An 18,274-nucleotide genomic window follows, 5' to 3' on the forward strand; every position below is an offset into this window, starting at 1 on the left:
CTATAATGTTTGGTATGCAAACTGCACAAAATGTAAAGGTCATCATAAATTAAAATTATTGAAGGGATCGGGATTCTGTTTCTTTTAGATGTCACAAATACAAGATAAACAGTTCGTCATTTGAAGTAATTTTTCGACTTAAATTTGGGAAAATATCTTGGAACTATTGGGTTGTTCGGAAAGTAATTTCATATTTTTACCACTAGACGGATTAGTTGTATTTTTCCCACTATTTTCATTCTAAACCGTATTATCATTATATATTTTGACAGCTAGCATTTTAAGGCTTATTTGTAAAAAATTTTGTTTGATTTTGTGCAATTGTTTATTTTCTGTGTCCCATCAAATACGGAAGATCGGAAGCAGCATTTTCAGCACATTTTGCTCTTTTATTATCGAAAAGGTAAGAATGCTGTTCAAGCGAGAAAAAAATTGTGTGACGTATACGGAGAAGATGTATTGACAGAACGACAGTACCAAAACTGGTTTACAAAATTTCATTCTTGCAATTTCAATATTGAATATGTACCACGTTCTGGATGGCCAGTTGAAGCCAACGAAAACAAAATAAAGGTACCGATTGAAGCAAACTGCCAAATAACAACACGTGAAATCATTAAGAGATTAAATTTGTCAAGTTGAACCATTTATGATTACTTGAAACAAATTGGTATTGTTTCAAAGCTCGATATATGGGTTCCACATGTTCTTAAAGAGAGATTCTCTCTTTGGTGGGATTTTAAGAAAAATTTTTTTTTTGGAGCTTTTACCAGACAATTTAACAATTGAAAGTGTACTGCCATCGAGTAAACAAATTGAGTAATATCATCAAACAGAAAAGGTTGCCAGAATTGATCAACAAAACAGGTGTAGTGTTTTACCACGATAATGTCAAAATTTCACACAAGTTTGGTAACTTGTCAGAAACTATTATAACTTAGATGGGACATGCTATCATGACGACCATATTTGCCAGATCAAGCACGCTCGGATTATTACTTGTTCTGGTCTATACAAATTTTTTTTAACTGTAAGACATTTACTTGAAATGACAGTGTCAAAAATCGCTTTGATCAGTTTTTTGTAAGCAACGATCAAAACTTTTATGAATGTGAAATCATGCTACTACCATGAACGATGACAACAGGTATTTGAACCAAAATGGTTGATATATAATTCAATAAAATATTTATTTACTAGTAGCTCGGGATGCCCTTTAGTGGGAGTTCTTTACAAATTCCCATGAGGCACGGTTCCTTTGACTTTTTTGTTTTTATCAATATGCTCTACAGCTCTGTTAAAGTCCCAATCGCATCATACAGATCTATATTTCTATCTATTAAATATTCTGTAAAACTTTAAAATAGTTTAATTTGTTTATTTATCTTTGGTTGTAAACCTCGATTTTAAATGTATCTTCCATTTTTTGAACAAATTTCCTGTGAGTCAATCCATGATGTTCACTGACTTGTGAGTCACGGGATGTTGTAAATGTGCGGTGCAAGGTTAATCAAGGCATATAATAAGGCAAGGCAAGGCATATAATAATTATTTATACCATTCTGTGGTATAAATAATAAATTCATATCAATAATAAATTCCTATTACAACTAAAAATAATTTATTGTTAATTTAAAATTATCGTAAGGGCACCTCTACTGCCCGTTTTTGGCATACCGTTACACGGACGGACACGCATTCAATGGGTTATATAGATAGATTATAAAAATATTGTGTTTTTTCCACCAAAAAAAAGCAAAATTACTTTCTGAACAACCCAATACTTTTTTGTTTATTTGGCATCTAATTTGCATAGAATGCATTTTGAGTGTCATCTGTTTGGCTGTGTGCATGAGTAGTTGAACAGCTGTTGAATGGACGAATTTCATATGACACATCTAATTTTACTGGAATGAAAATTAGATGGACCTGGAAAGGTTGTTGAAATCGACAAGATTGTGGTTAGCAAAATGAAAAAATCTAGGAGAAAGGTTCAATCTGTTTGTTTAGCATATGAGTAAGTTTTATCTAGGAGCAAGACGTTTTAGTTTGGAAAGAGCCAGATATTGTACCTTAAGTTTTGTAATAATAGTAATGTACACTTCACACCTACACTTTTACTGTATAACGTAATTGCACTTATGTGTTGTGGCATTATCAACAGTGAATTTGAAGTATAAATGAGTTTACAAGCACTTTTGATAGCATAAAACTATCATTATCAGGTGAATGTTGAATATGGTTTTAAAATTCTGAGCTTTCGAACAACTTTGAAATTATACAAAGCACGTGCTGGAATACCAATATGAATTTGAAAAAGAATAAGAATTTACAAATTTTAAAAAATTTTTGAACAGCGATATGAGTGACGTAATATTCCCAAATATGCGTAGAGAGCATTAATGATGTTCTAGATATGTAGATTAGATTGCTTGAATAAAGTTGTCCATATTTGTGAGATTTCAAGAGTTGTTGTGTTGCACGGTGTTAAAGCCGATATGTAGAGGTTCTCCCAAATAAATAATTCTTCTCGGTTGTTGCACCATTTGAGTAACTTTGTTTGGGCCCAGAGAGGCTGATAATGTTCATCAAACACTTTTTTGCCAATTCCGTTGACGGTCTAGTGTTTCTGATATTCTCCTGATGTTCTAGGATGCGAGAAATTAACATTCTGGCCATGGCCCCTATGTAGCTGGTCTCTTCTGACAGATCATGCTTTAGTGGAATTTGATAGACTCCAGATTTTTCATTCAATTTAAAAAGTAAGTGCCAAATAAATCTGAAAATTGTAAGAGGAAGAATGTTGGCATATGTGTTAAGAATGTAGAAAAAGTTTCTATGGTCGAAAAGGACAAAGTTATGATAGAATAAACCAAACCATGTTTTTTACCGAATGAATCAAAGAAAAGGAAATAGAAATACCTGAAAGGTTATTTCTTTAAATGCCAGTGTAGTAAGTAGCTTGCTGGTTGCCCATCTTGTTTGTGGACATAGCATTCACCAACAAGATGGCGACCGGAAGTGATGCCATTGGGACTACCTAGTATGATTCCACCTGGTATGATTTATGAAAGTTTAGAAACTTTTTATAATCATCTTTTTAATCGTATTTTTTATATAATAATTTTTAGGTTTCATTTCTATGTAATGTTGAAATGGAATGCAAAGATGAACTATTGAAAAAATCATTAAATTCTTTACTTGGAGGATTGCCTTCGTACTCTCATAACAATAATCAAAGTAGTAATACTCCGTATTCGGGAACGCCAAATGCAACTCCTATGGATACTCCTCCCAATACACCATCTTCTAGAAGAAGCATTTTGGGAAAAGGTAAATACTTTATTTAAATAATAATAATAATAATAATAATATTAGAAATTATTCAATTTAGAACCATTAGGAAAAAAATGCTAAATTCAGGAAGCAAAACGAATTTTTGTTAATGTTACTTTAGGTTCCAAGATGGTGGCACATCCGGTAATCTCGAATCGGAGCGTTAATTGGTATTCTCGATAGATGGCGGTATCTGATAAAAAGTGTGATGAAATACGAAAATCTGTTGAACATGACATAAAATTTGATCTGCATGAATATGCAAAATATTTGATATGATGTAGTAGCTAGATGTTTCGCATGTAATTATGCAAATTAACTGATAGGGAGTTGTTTGTTACAGTCTGTTGTTGGATGTTTAGTGTACAATGTATGTGTTGTTTCTACAATATTTTACTATAAAATTGAATATTTGGTAAATATAATTTATGTAAACAATAGGCTTTATATTTTATTTTAAAATATAGTCGTAATTTTTCCTTTTTTTTAATTTTGTTGCTAATTATGTCGTGAAGAGTTTCGTAGACATAAATTCTGATGAAATTTGGTAAGTTCTACCTCCCGTTAATTCAACCTGTAACAGGAATCTTATTTTTTTTAATTTTGTTTATAACATGAAGTTGATAATGGTTTTAAAATTTGTTTGTAGAATTTCGCCGGATGATAATATATTTTAATCACAAAAGACACAGTCTGTCCAAAAATTGTTTTTTGAAACCACCATTTATTCTGATTATGTGTTCCAGAAATTCATCAAGCGAAATTCTACAAACAAAACTTTTTTAGAAGTAATTCATCACCAGAGGGAAAAGGCAAAAATTTACATTTAACAGAGCATTTATCAAGTGAATATAAAGGACTGAAATTCTCTAACTGGAAAAGATGCAAGTTCAAGACGTCTGTAAGGCCGCCAGTTCCAATTTTTTACTTTTAATGTTTTAATTGGATATTTATGTGTTTTTTTTTAAAAGAATGTTTTAGCCTGATGACCTAGTAGCCTACAAAGAAAGGTCGGGTTGTCGATGGTATTCTGGAACACATAATCAGAATAAATGGTGGTTTCAAAAAATAATTTTTGGACGGACTGTGTCTTTTGTGATTAAAAAAAGGTTTTAAAATTGCTGTAAAATTAGGTAGATAACATATTGAATCAGTGTGTTTCCTATGTGTGAATACCTATTAATTACACTAACAAAATAATTGAAAAACATGTTTTTTACATAGTAGCTATTGTAAAAGTATGTATTCTGCTAACAGTTAACCTTTTAGATAAGTTTTGTCAATATATCTTGGGGATGTGTTTTGTCGTTCATTTGGCACTATCTATGTCTGGAATGTACCACAACAAATTTGGATTTTGCAACTGTTAAATCAAGGTAGGCTAGCAGTGATTGCTCAAATCAAGTACGATTAGTGATGCTTACAGCATCGATGAACATGACATTCTTTAAAGAAGAAGACAGAGAAGAAAAAGGAAGAGACAGCAACCAATTTGAATACAAAGACAAATAAAATAATGTCTACAAGTGTAGAAGAATCGATAAGCAAGGGGATGAAAAGGAATTCAAGAAGTGAATATGATTGTATCAAGTTAGGAAAGTAATGTTGGATTTAGAAAAAAAGGATATGTTAATGTGAGTAATAATTTGTTTAATTTACTAGTGTGTTTATTATAGTTTGGGAGTCACCTGATCTCTGATCAAAATATTGTTTTCCATGCAGTCTCGTGACTAATTTAGAATGGCAACCAGATGCGCTGCCATCTTGGAACCTAAGGAAACATTAACCAAAACTTTTATTCAGTAACGTTTTCATTCTCTTAAAATAAATAGAAAGTATTTCTCAGCTGAATACAAGTGCTTTAGAACAAATATTTTCATGATAGATTAGAGTACTATAAGAAGATACTTTATTCAAGAATCTAGTTTTATTGACTCTGCTTATTATTTTAACAAAGGAATTTCTTAATATATTTTTTTGTATCTTTTAAAATTTTTTACTTATTTAATTAAATTCAAAATTATTATTTAATTATTAATTCACAGTTTAATTAATTTAAACTTAATTTATGTTTTGCCTATACAAAACAGAACTAAAAAATTGTGTTTTAAGTTTCATATATTCGTTTTTAAAGCTGACTTTATGGTGGCCAGTAGTGATCTGTGTTTTAGGTAAGACATGGAGGGTTCTATGAAAAAAGTACTTAAAGAAAGCTCACAAATAATGTATGCAGAAAAACTCTATTGTCATATGAAAACTGCATGTGGAAAATTGCCTGTGCTTAAAAATGCCCTTATTGAGAAATACCCAGGCAGAAAAATATGCATGTATTGAAATTTTTACATCAAGTTGAAGAATTATACCAAGGCTAAAAGCAATTTCTTTGTATTAATATTAAGTTTAAATAGAATAGTACAGTAGACGTGCTAATCTGGCCATTCTTTGCAATGAAGATTGCCAGATTAGAAGTGTTAGATTATTGAGTGTATAAGCCTAAAACCTGTATAAAGCAATGATTGATGAACTGTCACCTATCAATACCAGTTCTTTGGTATCAATGTGCTTGATACCGTCTTGTGGCATGCAGACATGTGATATGATCCACCAACATGCAATACTGTATTTGATGATGAAATCCAAATAAATGCAGGATTTAAGCTGAGAAAAAATTTTCTATATCATTTTAACCAACTTTACTAAAAAAAAAAGTAGCAAAATTTTAGAAACTAGCTAACATTTCTCACATGTGAGGCTGCTCAAAAAAATACACCATATGGGGTGACTGATTAATGAACAGTTCAGACTGTGAACAAATTGGATAATGAACACTTTCATGTAAGATTTTTATGTTCAGACAACAAACACTTCACAGAACAAACACAAAAAGAGATGTAAAATAGTGAATATGATTGGTTTTCCCTTGTCTCTACATGAGAATTTGAAATTTTTCGGAGCTCTGAAGACTTTGACATCAACTCTCAATCTGATACTGGTCTGATAGTATTCATCTAAATTTTGAAACTCTCCTTTGTAATTTCAGCCTTTTGTTTACCTTTCTGCCAAATAATTTTTTATAGTCTTCGCGAGACTGTCAGGTGGGTACTCAAGTTTTGCGTCTGTTTTTATTTACGAAAGGCGAGAGTAAAACTATCCCATTTGATATTAGTTAATGTTTTAATACCAAATTTTGAATTCCATTCGGGCCTTGCATTTACATAATTTTTTTATACACTAGTTGATCTCTGTTTTCTGAATATTTTATAAGTGGACTTTTTAGTTAAAAAAGAAACTTGTATTATGGAGCCTAAAAAGAGTGAATTTCAAGAACTGTGCTCACCATAGAAACCAAGCAAGAGATAATAGCCAAGGTAGAGAGTGGGCAGAAGTTGCCTGATATTGCTAGGCAGTATGGCTTGAACAGGTCTACAGTAGGCACACTCTTAGCTAAGAAAGATATATCAAGAAGACTCAAGCAGCTAAAAGAGTAATGAAATGACTTTAGTAATGAAAATCATATGTGAGAAATAGAGCATTGAAGAGCTCATAATGGAACCTGAAACTGATCTGACGACAGAACTCCTAGAACTCTTAAATGAAGAACACTAAGGAACTCAGTGAGATATGTTCTCTTTTGAAAAAGAGGAAGACAAAAGAGGACCAATGTGAACATTGCTATTAAAGATCTTTTCAAGAAGTGGGAAGATGTCAGAACAATGGTCATCCAAGTAGCGTCCAAACCAGAATGAGGTTAATAGGCTTGGGGATCTCTACAATGACAATACTATTGATTACTTCCGAAAAATTCTGAGAAGAGAGAAAAAGCAATTGACATTGGACATATTCTTTAACTCCCACAAACAGAAAAAACATGACAAATAAAAATGCAAGACTGTGTATATATGTATTTTTATTACTACATATAAATAAACGTAGCAAGAAAGTATATATATTTTTATTTTTTGGTATCTCCAGAATGGATTAATCAAATTCCCATAAAAACTTATGGTAAATCAATAATCGGTTAACAAACAATTTGGGTAGCGAACAAAGTCTTGGGAACGGATTATGTTCATTAACTGATCACCCACTGTATATTATTGTTTAAACATTTGTTTATTTACATAGATACTGTACATTATTACAGTGTACTGCATAGTTAATGAAAGGTGAATCTATTCTTACAACCATCAACCATTATTGAACAATTATTTTTGGTTTTGATTTACATCAAGCAACAAATGCTTAACGAAAATCAAATTTGTCCTGGAGGGTCATTTGTGGAGATTTTTAACAAGTTGCTGACATTTTTTACATGAAGACTTTCAAATCGGAATTATTGTTAATTTCATTTCATTGAAATCTCTTTTTCGCTCAACAGTGTGCACTGGGAGTGAAAGAAGAAATTCAATAACTATTGCTACATGAGGGTAATCATTTACAACTCAAATGAAAGGTTATGGAACTGTTAACTTTTATCACGTGCATTCAAAGGGACAACGTAAGAAGACACCTATGTATTGCCTACTTTACTGAATTTTTTTAGATTTTGTAAATTTTGAAAATTTATTTGTTCTGGTAATTTTTATCAAAGGAAGTTTTTGTTTTGTTTTTTGTTAAATTTAAATTTTATTTTCATTTTAAGAACATTTTATTTAATTAACCAAATAAGTAATTAAGGTGTAGTTTCCAAAAGAATCTTTGTTTATTTTGATTTATATTGTACACTCATTTAATACAGTTTCGGAACTACAGTGAGTCATAAGTGATATTATATATAGAAAACTTTTTTGTGAAATAAACTTCTTGTACATACTGTGAAGTTACTGAATTCGGGATAATCGAATGTCAGGATTGATCGAATGTGGGGTGAGTGGATGTGAGGCACACACCTGCAGTCACAAATAAAACCATTTATTAATTTTAAGTCTTCCATCTGATAGAGTGACTTGTCAACAATTGGTGCTGGTCTGTTGGAGAGTCGATGGCCCTGGGACAGTCGGCCAAAGAGATGTTTCAAGCAGTTGTCTGTCGAGAAGTCTGGTGTGGAACAGTGAAGATAGGGATGAAAATCCATATGCATAGAATACTGAAGACAAGTCTGGAAGGTGACGTGATCAAAGAAGCAATCAGTGGAAGTGACATTTATGGTTCATGCAGTGAGACAGAAAAAGTCTTGTTTTGATCTTGAGATTGGGAGTTTTTAAAGAATTCTTCCTCGACTTCTTACTTTCCAATTGATCAGTTTCTTGTTTCCAGGTAGATAACAGATCATTTTGGGCCACAAAGTTTCAAATTCGACACTGTTTCCATTCGATCAAGAGAAGTTAATCGAACTTTGAAACTCCTGCTCGTATTTACTTATTGTTTACAACTGAATTCTTGTATGTCTGAGACATAATCTCCATGCTAGATTACTTTTTTAAAGTTTATTTTTCTCTCGAGTAAAAAATTTTATTTTTTTCCATTTTTGTTTTTACATTTTTTCTTCAATGTTTGAGTGCCAGAATCAAAGCCTGATCCCTGATTTGACACTTTTATTACATTTTTAATATGTGAGCTTGTGTATTGCTTGGGCTTCACAATATCTAATTTTAATTACACAAAAGTGTCTACATTAGTAAAAACAGATAAACTAATTTGTCAATTTTTTTTAACATACATTTGGAAAACTTACTTTATTATACAATTGAATTTTAACTTTGGTCATCCCTTTGCCCAGTTTAGTCTGTTCAATTGAGGTTTTACTGTATTTTTCAGATTTGAAAAGTTTAATTGAGGTACACTCACTCAGCATTTGTAATTTAAAATTTAATGAAAAGCAAACGTTTTCAGCCAAATCTGTTGACCATCATCAGGCTGAGATATTCAAATATAAACAAAATAGAACAAAAATTTAAATACAAACAAAATAAAATAATGAATGAAATTTATATATATATAAATTTCATTCATTATTTTATACATCTATATATACATCTATCTATATATATATATATATATGGACGTGTTTGTGCCTATATGTCACTCNTATATATAGATGTATAAAGAAAAATAAAATAAAAATTATTATTATAAATAACAAAATATGTATATGAAAAAATAAGCATAGGTTAATTAAATATCAAAACGTTATATAGAAATTCAATGAAATGCAAGTCATGCATAAAAATACTAAAATCAAGGCATTAAATTAAGAGCTGTCTAATCGTTTGATTAAATATTTTCCAGGTCGAAGGCAACACTTCAGAATCTCTAGAATTAATGCATGCGTCATGCAATCTGCTCTTATATATTTCAATTTTTTTGGCACAAATTGCCAATGTCTGTGAATGTACTGGTTTAATAGTACTTGCTTTGTCCCATTTGATGACTGAGCCCTCAACTTGCGCCAATTGCAATAGTATTGTGGCATTAGATCCCTTGCTGATATTGTATTTGTGTTATTTTAATCTGACTCCTAAACTTCTGTTAGTGACACCAATATAATTTTTATTAATGTCTAGTTCACGATTTTCATATGGAATCCTCTATACTCCTGCTCTTTTGTCTTTATCTATGCTGTCTTTGTCATTCCTTAATAATTTGTACAGGTTAGGAGCTCGCTTGAAAATTAACTTGGACTTTTTGTGGGCTGAGATTTCCTTCATGATGGCTTTTCTCTTTCTATCGTAAGTGAACTTTGTGATTTTGCCAAAATCGCCATTTTGAGCCTTAGTTTTGTTTATTTTGTAATTTCTGATCAATGTTGTTATCATATCTGCTCTGTACCCTAGAGATCTGGCAATATGTAATATTCTATTAATCTCTTTTTGCCTATCCGCCACACTACTGCAATAGAGAGAGGCCCTTTGGACAAGGGCACAGAAGGCAGCCATTTTGTATTGGTAAAGATCATATCATAGAGTGGGATGGAATGTACAGAGGGCTATGCGTCGATTTTACGTACACATTAGTGGCTAAATGTCCTCCTTTAAATTCAATTTCAACATCTAAAAAATGTATCCATGAGGCACTTGCATTTAGCCTTGACAACTTTTAATGTTATCTTCCTATACTTCCTGTAATATGGCGGCACCGATGGATTATATTTAATCAAACGATTAGACAGCTCTTAATTTAATGCCTTGATTTTAGTATTTTTATGCATGACTTGCATTTCATTGAATTTCTATATAACGTTTTGATATTTAATTAACCTATGTTTATTTTTTCATATACATATTTTGTTATTTATAATAATAATTTTTATTTTATTTTTCTTTATACATCTATATACAGTGAAAACTGCTTAGGCGACCACCTGCATTCGACGGGCACCTGTCAAAACGGGCAAAAATTTCTGGCACAGAATAGTTTATCCATAGAGTCTTCGTATAAGTTACCTGTATTAAACGACCACCTGTGTAACGCAAGCGCAGGCATTGACTTTTGGTCTGAAACAACATACAACACCTGTAATAAGCGACCACTTTCGTGAATGTATCTGGTCTAAACTATTGTTCGAATTCATCTCAACAACGTTTCCCCTCCTAATATAATGAATTAATCTAAACTCTTGTTCGAACTCATCCCAGGCACTTCTCCCACCCTCGAAATTAGGTGCAGGTGTTAATAAATTAGTCTACAAACAAAGGTATAAAATATTGTACACGATACAATTAATCGGTTATCTCATCGTTTGATAAAATTTATTTTTACTTATTTATTTATTTTGAAGCTCATATACAGTACATGTGCGATAAATAGTTTCTGTATCAACCTACCTTATTTCTACAATATTTTTAGAAAAATAATATCCAAGTAATTTTCGCAGGCAAAATATTCAGAAAACAATAAACGCATTAATGCAAAAATCAGTTTTACGGGCAACCTTCCTTTTTCGATACCTCAATGACAATCGCGGAATGTAATGAAATCGTATAATGAGACATAATAATAAAATCGTTTTATTATTAATTAATAATTTTTCTTATTGTACCTAAGAAAATATTAAATAACTAGCATGTAGGCCCGGCGTTGCTCGGGCAAAAAGTAACGATAGCAAAGATTAAGATTATTACGTTATAGTCAACCTTACCCGTTTTCACAGAATGCAAGAATTGGGTCCCCCGTTTCCAGACTAATTGGAGAATTTTTAGATGGGTCTAAAAATATCTTCGATTTCCTGCAAAAACGAAAAAAACTGCACTTTCTCTTAACACTTTCATTGTTGACACGTCCATTGTTGACACTCCCATTGTTACTCAACACTTCTATTATTGATGGAAGTGTTAAGCTTAATCCTGTCCCTCTCCCCCGGGGGGAATTTCGAAAAATCCCTTCTTAGTGTGCATTTTCGTGACGTACGTTGTGTACCAAATTTCAGCTTTCAACTCCTAACCGTTTGGGCTCTGCGCTTATTATTATTATCAACTCGTCTCGATTATATATATAGATAAAAAATACAGTATTTTTGAAGTTAAAATTAGATTAAAGTAACGAATACCAAAACCAAAGTGATGTAGAGATACGACGCACTTGTATATCAATGGCGTCACGAAACTGAAGAGCGAACGAAAAGAACCGAGTCAAATTAATTAAGTCGGAAAAAAGAAAGTGTGCATTACAATCAAGAAAATATGACTATTGTATTAATCTTTAAAATATTGGTATTAAATCTGTCTTATAAAATCACGATGACTCTCGTAAATCGAGTTATCCGATAAGAATAAAATACAATACCAATATAGCCCTATCGTTGAAAAAATTTGCTTATTTTTGCTCATCTCGAGTTTTGCTTAGTAGAAATGGCTAAAAAGTGCGCAAAATACATATGGAAATACGTTATTACCAGACCACCTGTATTGGACGACCACCTGTCTAAAAGACCACTTTTTGAAGGAACTGTGGGTGGTCGCCATAAACAGGTTTTACTGTATATATATAAATTTCATTCATTATTTTATTTTGTTTGTATTTAAATTTTTGTTCTATTTTGTTTATATTTGAATATCTCAGCCTGATGATGGTCACCAGATTTGGCTGAAAACGTTTGCTTTTCATTAAATTTTTCTCAGCAAATTAAGGTGTTGTGTTTTTGATTTGAAAAGTTTATTTACATTTTTATTTTTTTTAATTGTTTTTTTAATAAATTTGTAAAAGATTAAATTAAATTTATGTAATTACTATCTTTTATATATTAGTAGGACGAATAACTTCAAAAACATCATTGCCATTGTTTACCGAAAGTCATCATGATGACTGCAACCTAAATGAAACTACTGACTCTCCAGTAAACATTACCACTCAAGTTGAAGAAGTTTTGGTTATTCCTTTAGCAAATCAAGATTTTGAATGTCCAGGAATGTTAAGTGAAGAAAAAGTATTTATTTTTGAAATTGTTTAAATATAAAATTGCAAATAATTTTTTAATATTAGAATGAACTTTAGGTGATAAGCTTAGAACAACAAAAAAAACACAGTAAAGTTCGAATGAATCTCGACAGTCTTGTGGGTGATAATGTCAGTACTACCGAAATCGTTGAAAAGAAAACAAGATTTTCACTTTCTCAAGATCAAGAGTCTTTAGGTATTTTTAAAAATAATTTAATAATGCTTTTCATTAGGTATTAATAAAAATTACAACTAACCTCCAAAAAACCAATAACGGTGTGTTTTCTCAAAAAATGCACCGTTATTGGTTTTTCGGAGGTTAGTTGTTATATATCGCGGTGTGCTGTTGATGTTTTATTAATAAAAATTTTTAAATAAAGAGAATGATATTGATAGCTAATACAGGGGTCACACTACACAGTGCCAAAATTGCCACTTGGGATATTTTTATTAAATGATGATAAAAATGTAATACTGGCAATAACAAGTGGCAATAAATTCTTAGTTTACTTATTTTGACATTCAGTGTGAAATTGAATCACAAAGCAGACTTCTGGAAAAACAGCAGACTATCTAGCTCTTATGCACAGGTTGCCGACCTTATGGGATAAAAGTATCTTATCTGATTCTTGAAATTATTATTTTACACTTAAAGTTATCATACATCCATCTCGATTTGTTACTTTTAAACCCTGTATCTATAGAAAAATTAACTAGGTTTCCCTTATGTTAGAATCTCTTAAACTTTTTATCTGCAACCATTTCTTACAACAAAAACTTTTAGACTCCATTTATAATGAACTTTTTATGACTCCTCCTTATAATATATGGTGCAAAACAAACCTCTGTATGGACATAATCTAAATTCTACATTTATTCATACAATTTCTACAAAGCAAATATTGACAAATATGTAGCACGTTCTTATAAACTGTGCTTATTTCATATGCATAAACCTTAGTTTTTTCAAATTTTTGTGACCACCTAGAATTTTTAGTCCATCCCTCAAATGGTCGCAGTTTAAGAAATACTATCCTATGTCAAAAAAGTTTTTGACAGGTTTTGACAGCTCACTAGCTGGGAACTACTCTTTAATAAAATGCATTAACTAATGTAGTACCTATAGTTTATACAAGTAGAAGCATAATGGCATTTCAACAGAACTTTTATTTGTACAAATTTTCTTTGCACATCAATTTGAACATTTTATCAGTTGGTCTAAAAGTACAGTATAGCAAATAAAATAACTTACTGGAATATAAATGTCTTAAAATAATCAAACACCTTAGTATTTTCAGCAACGAAGTATTTAATAAAAAATATAACAACGTTTTCGAGTCTTCTTCAGTTAAGCCACTTTAAAACAAAAACAAACGTAAAATAGAATGCAAGCAATACAACGATTTAAAAATTTGAAATTAATTACAACAAAATAAAAATAAAATAAAACGTAAAAACAAAATTAAATTACAATAAAATATTAAGAAAAATAATCGTCGTGGTAAAAAGATTTCCATGCGAAGGATAGACTTTCTCCATCTCCATGGTTGAGGCATCCTTTGTCAATATGGGCCTTGTAAATTTCAAGTTTTTCAATATGTTTAAGTACTTGTTTGTTGGTGGCAGTCTTAATTATGGATGCTTTGTTCCAATGTACATAAATTAATATCTTGATGTTTAGCGAAGGCTGCAAGGACGGTACTGTCCAAGTGTTTAGTAATGGAATACTTTTGCTCTTTAAGCCTCTGTTTTAAAAGTCTCATAGTGGCACCAACATAAACGAGATCTGAATTAAAATGGTGGTCACTTAAAGGAATAGAATACACTCCTGCACTATTGTTACGGTTTCCTATCTTCTTATCATTTCATAGAATTCTATAGATCGTAGGATTGTGATGATAAATAATTCTTAAATTATTCTTGTGAGATAATTTTTTAATCATCGATTGCAGGAAAGGTATATAGTTGAGAACTGCTCTTCGTCCTTGGTTCTTAGTTGTAGGTTGCTTATTTGTTTGATTACAAAATTTAGCAATAAGTGCATTAATTTCACTTATACAATATTCCTGTTGTACAGCTATTGTACGTATGTAATTTAATTCTCTATGTGTGTCAAACATATGCGTACAGTGGGTATAGGCCCACTTTATTTGTGATTGAAAGGCTGCATTCTTAAAATTCCGAGGATCAAAGGGAAGAATTTACAAAAGAGAAGCCTCTTTTGTAAATTTTTTGTAAATTTTATATTTTTTGTAATGGTCAACATTACAAGAGAGATAAAACTCTTTTGTAATGTTAACCATTACAGTACATTAAAAAAATATGATGTACTGTATTTTTTTAATGTGGCAGTCTTTGAAACATATCAACTGTACAAAAAGAGGGATAGATGTACTTAATGTTCACAGTAAGTAAAATACTTTTTTATTATGTCAATATTCCACACCGTAAGAAATGTGAGGGTAAGGGAATTTGGACAAAGTTGGTCAGGGAATTCAAAACAAAAATTTGAGTAGGAACCCTGTACAAGCCATTTCTGAAATGGGTCACTAGTCATCCAAGCCATTCTGTTGGATTCATACTGAACAGGTTGTAAAGTACTATATTATTTTTCCGACTTTCCAACGATTATCGACACTACTGTGTGCCGGAAATAGCCGTTCCCTAACAGATACTTTACGCGGATTCGCGTTAGTGTGCCAGGCCTGGACTTTAAGCGTGCACCGAATTAAATAATGACAAAGTTTGTCAATAACAAAATCAAATATTTAATTAAACTTCTAGTAATAAACTATATACAGTATTTAGTAAAAATCAAACAATAATTTATTCAATGAAATTCAACAAGAATCAATCCGACAAACTCAAATCAATCTATTTCTAACTTAATTCTATTCCCCTTTGGAATTCGACAAAATCAAAGAATTAACTTATAAACAATAATTCTTATAAATTAAAGATCCTAATCGTCACCTCAATATACTAGGAACCTATTTCCTCAAACTCTCAAGACTTTCTATAACCGTCGATCCACAAATCGAATAACTTCAAAATCCTATCGGACACCTCTCTCGTTCACTGCTACGAAGCTCACCAAAGCTCGTTGCTATCAGGAATTCACCTCGTTCGTTTTCACTTGAGTTAGAGGCTTTATAGTGTGAGGTGACGTCACAATTCTGAATGAGCTCACTCTCCTCATTTACATACTTATCTGTAACATTAAATTTTTCTTGTTTATCTGGCAGATTATTTTCCGACAATACTTCGCTAACCTTTTACATTATTCTTTTTAACAATTATCGGGATGCTTTATTCTTTTAAGGTTTAGCGATTCCTAACTGGGTTGTGGGGTCTTCCCCCCCCTTTTTCTCGGTGCGGACTTACTTTTTTCCGCTTGGGAAGCGCAAGTGTGCGCGAGTTTTTCTACGGCGCTTTTCTTTCGTCGGTGAGTTGGTTTTTCTTCTATTTTTAAGTTACTAAGGTGAATGGTGAGGAAACCTTCGTCTTAACTAAACATAAGTCCCAAACAAAATATAATGAAAGCAAAATAAAAGTAAAATAAAAATAAAGCTCAGACTTGGTTCCTTACACGGTAAACTTTTCACTGATTTAAAACTTCTTGGTTTTGTAGATTTTCCAATCATCAATATCAGGTTTTTCAATTCATTAGCCTTTTCTTTACCTACCAGTGCACTTCAAATCACACAAATCTTTCTAAATATTAAGTTATTTCTAGCTTTAAAACCACCATACTAACCTGAGCTTACTTTAAAATCTCTAATTCCTATTTTTTTTAATTATGTAACGGGAAGGACCGTCCTAACTGCAGCAGATGCCCCAGAGTATAGTGTCCCTTTAAGGGATAATAGATGCGATAGGGACCTGATATACATAGGCTCTACTAAATGGTTCATGGGCATCAGAATTCAAGAACATCAGGCAGATATTTGTCACGGGAGAACCTCCATGGCCCTCGCTACTTATGTCACAGATCCAGATATAGTTGTTGACTTTACTCAGGCGAATCTTCTCCTTGCTGCACCTGCCAATTAACACCTCAAATGGTTAGAGGCTATGCACATCTTTAAATTCTCCATCACATCCACATGCATAAATTTTAAAGAGAAAATGGTCTTGTCATTGGCCTGGCAAGAGTTGATTCACAGCACACCCTAGTTGCTTGTAGTATTCAGACAGGCTGACTCATTGTGCATGTGCGACATATTTTTTTGTAAATCGTTTTCGAACTTACGATCGAATGTTATTTAAACGGCATTAGTTAATTGAATATCCATCCAGGAATGGTTAAGAACCTGATGCAGAGCCCAGAAGGGGTTCGAAAACATTTGGTTTTTTTCAATATTTTTTGATGTTTTGTTATCACATTGTAAATTAGTTCCATGTACACAGTTTTTTAAGTAATTTCACTGTGGTGAGTGGTTAGTTAAACTAAAATTTGGGTGTAAAGGAATTTCACCTGTTGACACTTGATCTGGATGCTGTTTATACAGATAAGATGCCATCAGCAATGGATTTGTAAGATAGCAGAAATTCTTATATTAGAAATAGTCTTTAATAATAACATTTCGCGAATTATGCAACTATTGTTGTTCTTAGCTACCTGAGAAAGTCTCCCGTTACATTTTCTTGAAAGGAACATGACGCTTTCTCGTGAACTATTAACCTCTGCATGGCCGAAATCGTCCGTGAATATCATCAGAGATGGCCAAAAAGAGTTAGTCGCTGTCTTAGTCCTCGGAGAGGAAAGAAGTCGTCCTCCCTTCAATCATCATCCATCTAATTGTCACCGAATTAATTGTCGCCCATAGGATAAAATTTTGTGTGTGTGTGTGTGTTAGTGCACGATCGCCTGGATAACTAAAAATACCCATCAGAACTGGATACATCCTGAAAAAACCCATAAGAAGATCTTGTTCTCCAATTCAACAAGACCCGACTGGGATCCATTACCAAAGGTATTTATCACCCTGCGAATTGTATGTGAACTCTCTCTCTCCGCGACAACACTTTATCCAATAGATTTTTAAATAAACCCTTGTTAATTGTTAAGTGTATCTGAGTCACTTCCAATGTTGTCTCTCGAATCGACATTACGAATCCGTCAGATCACGTACGGGACCGCTTGCTCGACGGCGTGATGTAATCGTCATCTCAATTTTCGTGTTTCGAGAAACACGATGGTGTCAATCCTAACAGGGCACCAAGGAAGTGCTGACTGAAAGGTCACAGATTCATAAGTGGATGGAGGCTTTTAAACTCAAGTTAAACCTACTCTTGTCTGCTCTTTTTACTCTAGTTTTAGTTCAGAGGAACTAGCCGTATGTTTTTGTGGGCCAAGATGCTTCAGCATTCCATCCTGGCACAGTGCACTTCAGTGTTTACTTCTTGATTAGGCTTTTCTCTTAATGTCGCCATGTTAGCATTGTATTTGTATCAAGCCTGCAACTGTTGATTGCTGACAATATGCACTCTGCACTAACTTATTTCACAACAGGATAAATTTTCGGCATTCAGACAACAATAATGGACTTTTTATGCAACATCA

The 18,274-nt window shown here is 32.3% G+C and overlaps 1 protein-coding gene across 1 annotated transcript in view; it reads left to right on the top strand.

Annotated features, from left to right (window-relative positions):
- LOC111620329 (receptor-mediated endocytosis protein 6 homolog) overlaps positions 1–18,274 on the top strand; it is an 82,640-nt gene that overhangs the window by 25,358 nt on the left and 39,008 nt on the right. The window contains exons 2-4 of the mRNA XM_023362246.1: positions 3,132–3,333; positions 12,519–12,697; positions 12,766–12,904. Coding sequence (XP_023218014.1) covers positions 3,132–3,333; positions 12,519–12,697; positions 12,766–12,904 — 520 coding nt within the window. The remainder of the gene's footprint in view (positions 1–3,131; positions 3,334–12,518; positions 12,698–12,765; positions 12,905–18,274) is intronic.

Source organism: Centruroides sculpturatus, unplaced genomic scaffold (genome assembly GCF_000671375.1).
Source record: "Centruroides sculpturatus isolate CEXI.00-Female unplaced genomic scaffold, Cexi_2.0 scaffold32, whole genome shotgun sequence".
NCBI lineage: Eukaryota > Metazoa > Arthropoda > Arachnida > Scorpiones > Buthidae > Centruroides > Centruroides sculpturatus.